Source organism: Numida meleagris, chromosome 6 (genome assembly GCF_002078875.1).
Source record: "Numida meleagris isolate 19003 breed g44 Domestic line chromosome 6, NumMel1.0, whole genome shotgun sequence".
Taxonomy (NCBI): domain Eukaryota; kingdom Metazoa; phylum Chordata; class Aves; order Galliformes; family Numididae; genus Numida; species Numida meleagris.
The window spans coordinates 2111522-2123865 of NC_034414.1; the positions used below are offsets into that span (position 1 = coordinate 2111522).

General features: G+C 47.3%; 1 protein-coding gene across 4 annotated transcripts in view; it reads right to left on the reverse strand.

The window, feature by feature from the left end:
* The window catches only part of PLCB2 (phospholipase C beta 2), a 52030-nt gene that overhangs the window by 13181 nt on the left and 26505 nt on the right, over window positions 1–12344 (reverse strand). For all 4 annotated transcript variants that reach the window (XR_002440302.1, XM_021401987.1, XM_021401988.1 and 1 more), the window contains 13 exons: window positions 10827–10902; window positions 10141–10241; window positions 9253–9419; window positions 8890–9036; window positions 8241–8398; window positions 6904–6986; window positions 6575–6659; window positions 5028–5199; window positions 3119–3216; window positions 2279–2375; window positions 2107–2191; window positions 1557–1681; window positions 355–509 (listed from right to left, as the gene is read on the reverse strand). Coding sequence is in view for 3 of the 4 variants with exons in the window: in XM_021401987.1 (XP_021257662.1) it covers window positions 355–509; window positions 1557–1681; window positions 2107–2191; window positions 2279–2375; window positions 3119–3216; window positions 5028–5199; window positions 6575–6659; window positions 6904–6986; window positions 8241–8398; window positions 8890–9036; window positions 9253–9419; window positions 10141–10241; window positions 10827–10902 (1549 nt within the window). In the remaining variant the exon portion in view is untranslated. The remainder of the gene's footprint in view (window positions 1–354; window positions 510–1556; window positions 1682–2106; window positions 2192–2278; window positions 2376–3118; window positions 3217–5027; window positions 5200–6574; window positions 6660–6903; window positions 6987–8240; window positions 8399–8889; window positions 9037–9252; window positions 9420–10140; window positions 10242–10826; window positions 10903–12344) is intronic.

A 12344-nucleotide genomic window follows, 5' to 3' on the forward strand; every position in this document is an offset into this window, starting at 1 on the left:
AAAACACCTTTTCTGCTGCAGCTTCCAATCTGCAATAGGCTTTTCTTTCACCTTTTCTTCACCCCTGTTTCTTGCGCCAGCACTCCCTCCAGCCTCCTCCCTCCCCAGCATCACAGCCTTAGCTTCCTTCTGCGTGGCAGATGCTAATTTTCTATTCTCATGTGATTATGATTAATTTGAAATAGCGAAAAGGCGGGGAGTTGCCATGGAAACACTCTCCCACAGAACTCCCGGGGTTCATTTGCCACTAAGAACCCCACTGGGTAATAAATAGAGGGGTCATACACACCAGATACATATATGGTGCCAGCAAACGGCTGTCAGAGGAGGAACAGCACCAAGGGTTGTACTTGCCGTGACAGACAGGGTGCTTGCCACCACCACATCAATGCGGTCCACTGAGAAAGGGTCAAACTGCTTGTCTGGACGCCGCATGAATTCGTGCTTGAGCAGATAGCCACACTGGCCGTTGAACTCAAACAGAGCCATGTTCTGCTGCATGGGGACGTCTGAGATGCAAAGAGAGGAAAGCAATGAGCAAAGCTGCTGTGGGATCTCATCAGGTGGCTCTCAGTGAGCTGAGAGGTGCTGTACTTTTACAGCCCGTGCTAGCCAAAGACACACAAAGCCCTTTCAAAAACTAATTAAGTCCCTCAGCACCCTACAGGGAAAAATATTACAACGGCTATTATGAGAAAGGTAAAGTGGTTTGCTTATGATTGCGCCATAAATCATGGGTAGAACTGAATTAAATACTCTAAGTACACGCTGTTGTGGGTGTGAGGCAAATCGTTGCCCAGACCCCTCTGCTCCTTCCTCCTGGCATTTTGGGGGTCCTCTCAGTGCATCCCCTCCTCTGCCACCTCTTGTCTTACTGACAGTGGCTTGGGGTTTTGATGCCTGTCTTCAGTATGATATCCTCTTTGTAACCAATCTTTCACTCTCCCTTTTTAAGTCACTATTTTTTTTTTCCTCCTGTTGATCCTATAAGCCAGTCTCCTCCACTCTCCATATGTGAGACAGTGAAGAAGGAAGAAGGGTAAAGAACAGCGTTATCTGAAGGTTTTTTTTTGTCTCCCCTTATGCTGGTGGTGCAGCAAGAAATGGCCTTTCTTCCCTGCTCAGGTCAGTGTACTGGAAATAACAGCACAGACAGGCCGGTCCCGTGGCCAGATGGAGCTACACATGCTGCCTTGCAGGAAAGGGGATGCAGGAGCTCCTGGTGCCTTCATACAAGTTATTTACTCTGACATCATGTTACAAACCAGGCAGAGATGGTACCCAGATAGTAGATGACAGCAAGCCTGTGCACATGTGTAAGCATGAACGCGTAGGGCAGGCATCACGGGCACTGTGTGCCTGGATTGCGCTAGACTCAGAAAAGTGCTTTTGGTTTTCGAGAGGCTCAGAAAAGAGCAACGCTCCGGGAACGAGGCCTGCAGTGCAAACACATACAGGGGAACAGCAGTGGTAGAAAACAGCAGGGAAGGAAGAGACGATGAACGTGAGCACGCTGCCTCACCCACCGAGAAGCTGGAGGACAATGCGACACTCACCCATGGTCTGGAAGTTCAGTGCCACCATCTGACAGCCAACATTCCAGAACATCTGGGGCATGTAATTGGAGGAGTCCATCCGGGTGCCTTTGGGGTAAATCCGGCTCATCTGGCGCTTGTTGTATCTACAATTGCTCTGTCGGAACCAAAACTGGAGCACTCCTTGTGTACCCTGGCGCTAGCTCGTGAATTCAGATTTCAGAGTCATTGAAGCTCTGCTACTTCTATGAAGGCTCAGAGCCTTTCTAAAGAAGAAGAAAGAGAAACTGGGGCGACAACATACTCCTTTCCTACGTGCCTTCCTGTTTAAGGTTAAACATCTGACAGCTTTGCCTTTTGCTATTGCAGGATACCCACTGTCAAGAATCTCTGTGAGTAGCCCAACCACCCCATCTCCAGCATCCGTACAACTTACACCTCTGATGAAGAGCCTACCATGTCCCGAAACCAGAATTCAGTTGATTTGCACCTTAGCCTTAACCCAAGCTTCAGATGAGCTCCCATACTTCATACAACCAACTGCAGGGGGCAAACACTGCCAAAAGGATACTCCACAAACTGCATAGGGAACTTGGTCAGCAGATCATAAGCCTTCAGCTCCGTGAAGGAAGAGATGACATAACTCCGGTTCTTCTCTAGAAAGAGAAGACAAGAAGTTGTTTAGAAGGAAGGTGCACCCAGCCCCCGTTGTGTGTGTGGGGACCAACGAGAGACTAACTTACGGGCAGAGACTTCAAAGGAGTCAAATTTGATGGGCTGTATGTAATTAACGAGGCTGGACATTTCCTCGTACGCTGTCACTTCCAAACCAGCAGTGCCCTAGGCAGGAAAAGAAACACAACAAAACACTGGAGAACAAAGATGAAGAGACCTTTTCCAGAGATGAAACAAAACACACCCGGGCTTCACAATCAAACAGCTTCAGGCTGCCCTGGCCAAAGCACACCTGTTTCTTTGGCTTCCTGATCCTACAGTTACATGTTGGGCAGCCTTGTTGGGGGCACACTGAGTTTCTGGGTAGCATGGCAAAAAGTGAGACGTGTAGAAAGGTACCAGGTCATAAGAAGTCCAGGACCTCTGGAACCTGTCTAAGTATTGACTCTGGGACAAACGTGGGACACGGTTTGCTCTCTTCTCTGAGCGATACTGGGGAGAAGGAAAAGGGAAATGGATCTTTTCTATTCAAGGCAGTGCTGATCTTCTTCTTCCCCTTCAGCAGCAGCACTTCATGTTTCTATAACAACTTCTATCAGACTAAGGCTAAGCCTCTCCAAACACCCTGAGGGCAGACAGTTCCCTCCAAATCACGCAGAATATCAAGTCAGATTCAGAAATAGTACCTCTTCTGCTACAGCTTCTATGCTTGCCACAACTTTTGCAGGAGAAACTGAATAAGAGAAATGTCTTATTGCATGGAGGAAGGAAAGTTGTCGTAGCATGGTTCGCTCCCCTTTGCATTTTGGTATTAATCTCCATTCAGAACAGTGAGTCCACACAGAAAAGTGGAGGCCAGAACAAAACAAAACAAAACAGAAAAGGAACAGAGACAACAGTGACAGTACCTCATCTGATTGCATCTTTTTGATTTCCTCTTCATCCAGGTTTCCCAGCTGATCATCCTCTTCCTCTGGTTCCTCTTCAGCCACATCGCCTGCCCAGACTAAGCATACAGCCCACATCAGTAGTGCTTATCAGAACATGAAGACAAGACTCCGTGACTGCTCACGCAGCCCGCAGCTCTGGCTGCTAACAGTGAGGAGCTCTGCAAAACCTCCCAAGCGTGTCACAAAAGAACAAGAGTGGAGGAACTGTATCATTTTATTAGCCACCTCCAAGTAGGAAAAGGCCAACCTCTGGACTAACAGACTCAAGAGACCTTTCTACAAGCCTCCCCCACACCACGGGAGTGACAATCACAATCCCTACCACAGTGGAACACATTTGTGGGATTGAATGTCTGATTCCCAGCTCCTCTGTAGTGGCACTCATCACATGGACCTCATGTGCTCCTACCAGGAACTGCATCATTGTTCTACCACGTGTTCCCTAAGCCTCGAAGCAGCAGGAGGTGGAGGATGGGAGGGAAGCAGGGACTGAATGTTAGATAAACCTTCAAGAACCTCACGGTGAGGGCCAATGAGGAGAGACTGGGAGAATGAAGAACCATCCTCTGTAGGAGATGGTTTGAGACCATCTGAGGAAACTGAAAATATAAAAGTCTGTGGGAAGTGATGAGAGGCATCCGAGGGTCCTGAGGGAAGTGGCAGATGAAGCTACTAAGCCTTTGTATTTGAGAAGTTGTGGCGGTCTGATGAAGTTCCCTCTGACTGGAAAAGGGGAAACATAACCTCCGTTTTTAAAAAGGGAGAAAAAGGGAGACGTGGGGAACTACAGGCCAGTCAGTCTCACCTCTGTGCCCAGCCAGGTCATGGAGCAGATCCTCCTGGAAACTATGCCAAAGCACATGGAAAACAGAGAAGTGACTGGCAGCAGCCAACATGACTTCGCTAATAAGGGCATATTATGATGGACAAATCTGAGGGCCTTCTATAATGGGGTCACAGTGCTGGTGGATAAGGGAAGAGTGATTGGCACAACATCCTTGTCTCTAAATTGGAAAGACATGGATTTGCTGGTTTGACCACTCGGGTTGATAAGCAATCGGCTGGGCGGTCCCATTCAAAGAGTTGCGGTCAATGGCTTGAAGTCCAAGTCAAGACCAGTGACAAGTGGTGTCCCACAGGGGTCAGCACTGGGACCAGCACCACCTCACATCTTCGTTGGTGACACAGACAATGGGATTGAGTGCACTCCCAGCCAGTTTGCTGATGTCTCCAAGCTTGCAGCCCAGAAAGCCAGCTGGGCTTGCATCAAAAGAAGTGTGGCCAGCAGGGTGAGGGAGGTGATCCCGCCCCTGTGCTCTGCTGTCACGAGGCCCCACCTGCAGTGCTGTGTGCAGCACAAACTAGGGCACGGACCAACGGGTTGGTTGGGCCCCTAGGCAGCCAGATCTACCGGGAAGGTCCCTGCCGTGAGCAGAGGGTTGGAACTAGATGATCTTTAAGATATCTTCAGCCCAAACCATTATATGCTTTTATTAACCGTGCCATGGTAAATTTGTGGTTATCAGAGAGCTACTGGTGGTAAAAAAGAATACATCCCCTTGCATCAAACCAGCAGTCAGTGTGCATCAAGTAATTACTAACCCACACAGACATACGTCTCAGATTAGGCAGCAGAGTTCACTGATGGGCAGGGAATTAACTTGGTTGTCTCTTTTTAGTTGGAACAGTGTCTGAAAATATTCTGAAGATTTAATTTATCTTCCAAGCTTATGCTTCTTCTTGAGATGCTTGAATTGATGACTAGTATTGTCTTGCCTGAAGCTAGTATCAGGCAATTTGGAAGGTCCCTAACAGACCAGACTTGCTCATCCAGCTATACTAGTCCCATTTTCCCTTTCAGACATACCAGTATCTTCGGCATCCGTAAGTGCTGGCTGCTCAGTGATTTCTGGTTCCACATTCTTCCCCTTCTTCATAGAATTCTGCCTCTTCTCAGATACAAACTGTTTCTTTTTGTTCTTTATTAAGATTTTCCCTAAGAGATCCTTAGGACTTGGCAGAGGAACTCCTGGCTTCAGCTGCAACAGAGAAACTTCAGAATGAACTTTCTTCACGAAGCTACAATTTAAACACTCAGCTCTCCTGTCCCTCCTACTACAGCTTTTCTGGCCACTTTCTCCACCTACAGCACATCCCACTATATCTATACTGATTTTTTCCTAAGTCTTCACCTTCCTGACATCAATTTAATACCAGCATTTTGCACCTCTCAGTCTTTTCAAGCTCCATTGCCTGTGCACACCATGCTGTTTCCAGCCGCCCGTCCTGCAGTACAGCTGAAAAACAATCCACGTGTCCTGGAGCCATCCACACAACTCAGGCTTTCACATTCCACCCACTTCTCTCATTATCTCAGAGCACCAGATCAGCAATCAGGCCATATTTAAAGTCTCTGCCTAAGGCTGATTTGAAAAAAAAAAATAAATCCCAAAGGCAGTGGCTTTGTGTGTGTCACATGAGGATGTGTGACTCAGACTCTGCTTCTAGACCTACACTCCCCATACAGATAGCAACAGACCTATTAATAATTCAGCTAACACTCTGAACTGTTTCTCCCCATTGCCTGGGCAAAGACATGCGTCTGGACAGTGGGCAACTGCCAACTTGCTCCCTGTTTCTTTTCTGCTGTTTTTATCTCAGTGCTGAAAACCAGATGCTTGGACTAGGTGTTTGAGCTTCCCCTCTAGTATTTAACCAAAGGAAGTTGCTAGTTGCTTCGTTCCTTGCAGAACATGGGCACTGCCCATGATTTGTAAATCAGTGTCCACTCACAAGGCAGCTGAATGAGTGGCGTGCATAGAGCTCACCAAAAATGTCACCATCCCCACAAAAGTACATAATTGCACAAGGAAGCTGTCGACTCTGGTCAAGCAGAGCAGGAGTTTTACTTAGCTATTCTGAGCACACGGTGTTGCGTGTCACTGACCTGCCCATCTGTGCCCACGAGGGATTCTTTCCAGGGTGGAAAGAGGAATTTAGAAGCATTGGTTTGAAGAGCCTGAAATGCTACTAAGCCCTTGCTCCTGGTTCTTTCCAAAGCAAGTGCTGCCAGACAGATTTGGAATAGTACCACGTATGAAAATACACTGACTCATCTTGGTGCAATGGGTACAGCTTGGTCACCTAGAGCTTGGTTTCCGAAGTCACTCAAGGGATGGAGCACTGAGAACAGGATCAGGCAAGTGCTTAGAAAAAAACCCTGTGACTGAGAAGTCTTCCCTCAGGTTGCTGTGTTGCTCACTCCTATGTACTGATCTCATTTACCTCCAGCACTCTCTTTTTATCACTGTCCTTCTATCTCCTGTGGCATTTCCTGGCATCAGGAGCCACTTTTTTCAGAAAGACCTCTCCACTAACCAGGTTCTTCAGCCTCCTTCCCCGGCTCCCACCTACCGGGTATTTCTCCAGAGGCTCTGTCAGCAGCATATCTCCAAATATGGTTCGGCAGTACTCAGCCATCTTTGCCTGCTGCTTGGGCCTAATAAACAAAGAGATAAAGCAGGAGTGAGCAGGAAAACAGATGCCCAAATCCAGAGTCCAGCATGAGCAACTATCTCGAGATCCATAAATCTTCACCCACTTACAATTGCTGCAAACATCACTAACAGTGTTTCATATCAACACAGGCACTCACTTAAAACCAAGCAGCCCTTGCCCGCTCTGCTCTGGACAGCAGAGAACACAATCCTCCCATGTGGTGTCCCCAGCCACCAGATACTCACGAGTCCACGTGGTTCTCAAAGGAGAGGATGACAGGGTAAAGAGATGTTTTGAAAGCACTTTCTGCAATGGCCTCAATGGCATCCTGAAGGAGAGAACGCCACAGAGATCAGCACTCATTAGTAACAGATCTGATCTCCCCACTAAACTGATCCCTCCCCACGTTTCAGATCTCCACAATCATCAGTCAGGGGCTTCTCCAGGAAGAAAGCTGACACCCGCCTCTGAAGCTGCCCAGCTTTCTATCATTTCACCTGCTCATAACATGCTTCTCTCTAGCAGCAGAGCAATCTGGAATGTTCACTCACCAGCAGTGCTGACGCTTCAAATGCAAATACCGTGGAAACACGCACAGCATTAATAACGTGGAAAAAATAATCCTATTCTCCCCAGACCCCTGTCAAACTCCACCAGCTTTCCACTGTTTCCTTCCCCAGTGCTCCTTATTGACACGGTAAAGTGTCACTTGCTCCTTTGCAAACACCTCCCAGCCTTTATTCTAGTGTGTTCGTGTTCTCGCTTCCCACAGTGCATAGCACACTGCACATGGGCTGCAGGTTAAACGGTGAAGCCAGGTCTAGCACCATGACCTCAACGTGGGCAACCCCCTTAAAAAAGAACCCTCCCCCCCCCCAAGCAAATAAAACAAATAGGATGTGGGAAATTACTGACACTGAAAATGACAATACCTCCCGTCGTTACTAAGGATCTGCTGTTCCCCTCCCCCCTGCCCCCAAGAAAAAATATTCAAGGCTTTGAATTGTGCTTCAGAAGCCTGGGAGCTAAACCCTCAGAGAAGCTCAGCATGCTAGAGGGCAGTTGCTCCACCAAATAGACATGTAATTGGGAAGTAATTAACATCTGTTCCTCCGAAGCACCACCATCCGAGGCTGTAAAGCACACAAACTGTTAGAAGATAAACTCACTTCAAATGTTTGCTTTCTAAAAGCCACCTTGATTGTTTGTCTGACTTGCATCCACCCGTAAAATTCTCATGCAGTTTTCTGCCCATGCATCCATCGTGCTACACAGCTCGGTATGCAGGCACACCTACTCAATGGTCTCTCCGTCATTTCTACTTGACTACCTGCATTCCCATCACTCATTCATCCTCATCCACCCCTCCTGGTCCTCCATCTCCAAAGATGGACACAAACTCCAACCTCTTGCATGCTTGCTCATCTTTCCTTCTATCTGTACATTCATTTACTTGCCAACTTGCCCTCAGTCTTTCAAACATCTTTGCCCTCAGCCCATACGTTTGACTGGCAGTCAGCCTACTTGAACAGAGATCGGTCTAAAGCCAAGCAGGGGCAATTTGTGGAGAAGACCCCTGCACCTTGAAGAGGATTTCCGTTGTCATGGTGAAGCCGTGAGTGATGATGGGCTCCTCGTCTGGGGGACGGCCCTTCCAGCAATCCAGCTCCACACAGCGACACCCGGCCAGCAGCGTCTGACGATACATTTCGGGAGATGAGATACCAGAAAACTGGCCGGCTGCAGGAGAGCACAAAGAGGGAGGCTCAGCTTTAGCTACTCATGTGGGACACCTTCTGCATAAAGCAGAGCATAAACTCTGCCACCTTTGAGCAGAATGACCAGATGTTGGATATTAGGAAAAAACTATTCTCAAAAAGAACGGTGAGGCATTGGCACAGGCTGCCCAGGGAGGTGCAGTCCCAGGAAGTGTTCAAGGAGGTGTTCAACATGCAGACGTGGCTCTTAGGGACACGGGTTAGTGGGCACGGTGGGGATGGACTGACAGTTGGATTTTATGATCTTAGAGGTCCTTTACAACCATAATGATTGTACCATTCCATGCCTCAGGCAATAGAGTGACCTGCTTCTTCTGAAGCGTCACGCACTACAGCCCTCAGCCCTCCAAACTTCAGGGTAGATGCATCTGCCTGATTATCAGCATCGTTCATCCATCCCCGGTGGTGGTACATACACACTGGAGCTCAGGCAGATTCTGGGGGTGCCCATACCTGTTAAATAAGTGTTGTGTGATGAATTGATGAAGTAGTGTGAGAGCGGCTGTGTCATGTCCTGATACAGCAGCAATTTGTCCAGTGCTATCACGTTGTTCTCAGGGCCGCAGAGAAACCAGACCATTCCCTCTGGAGACAACTGCCCTACATGGAAAAGAAAGCTTTAAAGGTGCTGAAACACAAAGGTTCTGGCACCTCCTTCCCAGCGCGGTGTAAGGCAGAGGTTTGTGAGAATCAGGCTGGTTGCCCCCCTGGAAAAGTCAGGGTACCAGGAGGTATAAGGTGCTCTGCTAATTTCATGCTGTCCTTCATAGTGGGACATGACAGAAGAGCCAGACCTACTGGCTGAGTGAGACTCACCTCTCTGGATGTTAATGACGCTGGGCTCATATTTCTCTATCAGGCTCTGCACCTGCTCAGGTTTTGCTGGCGGGAAGAGGATGTCATTGAGGCGAGAGTCTCGCTGCTTCTTGTTGATAAACTTTGCCAAGTGTTCTTTGGTCATGTAGGGCTTTGCTTTGAAATGGCTAAGGGGAAAGAATTACAGAAAAGCATGTGTAAGGCACGTGTGCCAGAAAACTTCACGACGGAGACGCTGGTCCTTCCTCAGGTTAGCAATAAGTGCACAGCTCTCTGAGCCCACAGAATTCTGTTTTATCTACATTTCTTCCTGTAAATGATGCTCCCCACTCTGGCCTTTTTTCCTCCTCTCCATGCTTCTTCCTAACTAATGCACTACTACTGTTAAGAGGTCGTACGAGGGGAGAATAAAGCATAATTTGAGCCTCTGACCTGAACTCTAAAGGGACCCAAATTTCAGAACGCAGTGAATACTTGCCCTGTGAAATCAAATCCATTTGAGAAGCCACAGATTTAGCTAATTGAAAATAAGTCACTGGCTAATGGCAAAGCTCTCTGGGTTTTATGCTGTGCACGGTCTGGTTTGGGGCCAGCCACAAGTAGAGCTCACGTTACCATCACCTAGTGCTGAGCTGAAATCAGCGCTTCTGACAGTGACAGTGCAGAGCCCCTGCAGCACAGTGAGGCCTCAGGCCTCATCCTTTTAATTCAGGTCATCAGTGAAAGCGCTAAGTGCACTGGCAATGTTTTGTGACACGGGTACCTGTCCTTCCAGGCTGGCATGAGATCAGCCAAGCAACATGCACAGCAACCCCACTCCCCACCTTTTTTTGCCTGTCTTTTGCCATAAGGGATTAAGTCCTCTTCCGTGGCTTGAAAGAAACTTACTGTGAAGTAAATATCTCATCAATCTCAGGCCGTGGACACAGATTCATGAGGAAAGTTTTATACACGGTCTCAGGGAAGTCCTCTGGGTTGATGGCATCATTCTGAGCAGGAAAGACAGACACATCAGTATCATTAACCCGCAGTGGTTTTCCCCTCTGTTAACACTCAACACCTGCAGTCCAGTGCTCATTGTGACAAGGCAGATGAGCAACTGGCACACCTAGCAAGGTGTTCAGGAAACAGGAGGTGGAGTGGAGAGGCATTATAATGGCCTATTTCAGAAAGGACAGTTATTTAAACCGTCTCTTAGTGGCTTTTGCGTGATGATATAAAGCACAAGATGAGCTGATAGGAGCTGTTAGAGGTCTGGATCGTGCTCTGGAGGTTGGCAGCAGTGCCATCAGATCTGTTGCTTCAAAGAGCAGGGGAAATGGGCAGAAGGGAATGTGCTGCTTCCTGTGCCGTGCAGTGCAAGTCACAGAGCTGCAAGTGCTATCAACAGTAAGAACTGATCTTAGCAGGCCTGCAGTTTAGGGAAGGCAGCTAACAACAAGGATAGGATTTCAAAGCAATTTAAGAGAATCTGGGCAGCTGATGTTTTCAAAGCCGAGGGCATCACAGTCAGGATAAGCAAAAAGATTATTCCCAAACTAGTGAGATCTTTGGCTACCTGCTTACATCCTTACCTTGCCTTTTGGAAGATGACAAGCACTTAATGCTGCTTCCACCCTCTTCCTATCTGCGGGAAACATCTGAAAAATACTATGCAGACAGGGAAAAAAGAAACCATTACCACCATGGAACAGGATGCAGAAAGCTGGGTACCGGTCTGCAGGGCAGAATGCATATGGTCAAGCCTTCAGTTTAAAGCAGTCTCTTTGCAGTATTACAGATTAGTAACAATAACTGAATTCTCTCTAGTTTCTGAACATCCCAGTCAGCAACAATGAGGTATCATCTGTGGATAAATTTAGATGTCAGCTCTATTACACTCCTGGAATAACAGGTGCTCACAGTCAAGAAGGGGAACAAAAAGTGCCAAATATGATGACAGATGGAAAAGTGCTCGACTGGAGCTGTAGGTGACATATGCAAACACTGCATGCTGTTCCCAAGCAGCCCTTTGCAAGGCAAAAATTGCAGCATCCTTGTTAGACTTCAGAAGGGATTTAAATGTCCAAAGTGAAAGTCAAGTAAACGTGGAATATAAAAAAAAGCCTGACGTGGAGAGTTATAAAGCCACACATATAGATGCACCTGGCGATGCTGAGTATTTTTTATAAATCTGGCTCTTAATCTGGACAATTTAATTGTGTAGTGGTTTAGATCATAAACCTCTTTTGCTATTCTACAAGAAAGACCAGGGCGTTGAAGCGAGGTACAGCCTGTACCAGATGTTTCTTCTGGCTTTTTCCAGAAGAATGAGCCATTTTCTCTGCAGTAATGCTACCTTGCTTGCATTTTCAAGATCAGTTTCAAGCACACTTTCCCTAGTTTGAGTTATTCATTAAAGAGCTATATGTTTTTAAAAGCCCATGATGTGTACACTGGTTTCTGGCAGCATCAAATCCTGCTGCTTGTTGGTTTAGAAAACAAACTAGAAGTCATGTTTATTGTTGAATATTGATCAACAATCAATATTCAATATTCAATGTGCTTGTCCAGGAGCACATTTAGCCAGCACAGGCTTCATCTAGAATTATTACACCATGTAACACGCAGTAGGTACCATATTTATTAAGGTGATTAGCATTTGCCTCTCATGATGTGTATGGGAACTGCTGAGTCACGGCCAGAACCACTGATTGAGCACCTGGAGGAAATACCCAGCCAGCCCTGGGAGCACAGCTGAAGGCAATTCACCTCTTAGGCCTCATTTAAGGGCTGACTGCCACCAAGGAAGGTCTCTTTCTAGAAATCCCTCCTTGGGGGAAGCTTTTCCCTGTGAACCCAGAATCCTCTGATACAGGTGAGCCATCTGCTTCCCTTCCTTTGTAGTACCTTGCTATTGTGCTGGTCCTTCCAATTCTTTTGTAACACCTTTTCTATTGTGTTGGTCTTACTACATGATGCTATAACAGCATAAATGTAGGAGCAGGGTGGTTTAGAACTTCCCAGTGAATTCCCACAGGTGCACTCACCGAAGGTCCTTATTCTCAGGGGGACCACATGCAGAACTCCTTCCACAAAAGCTCAAACAAGTC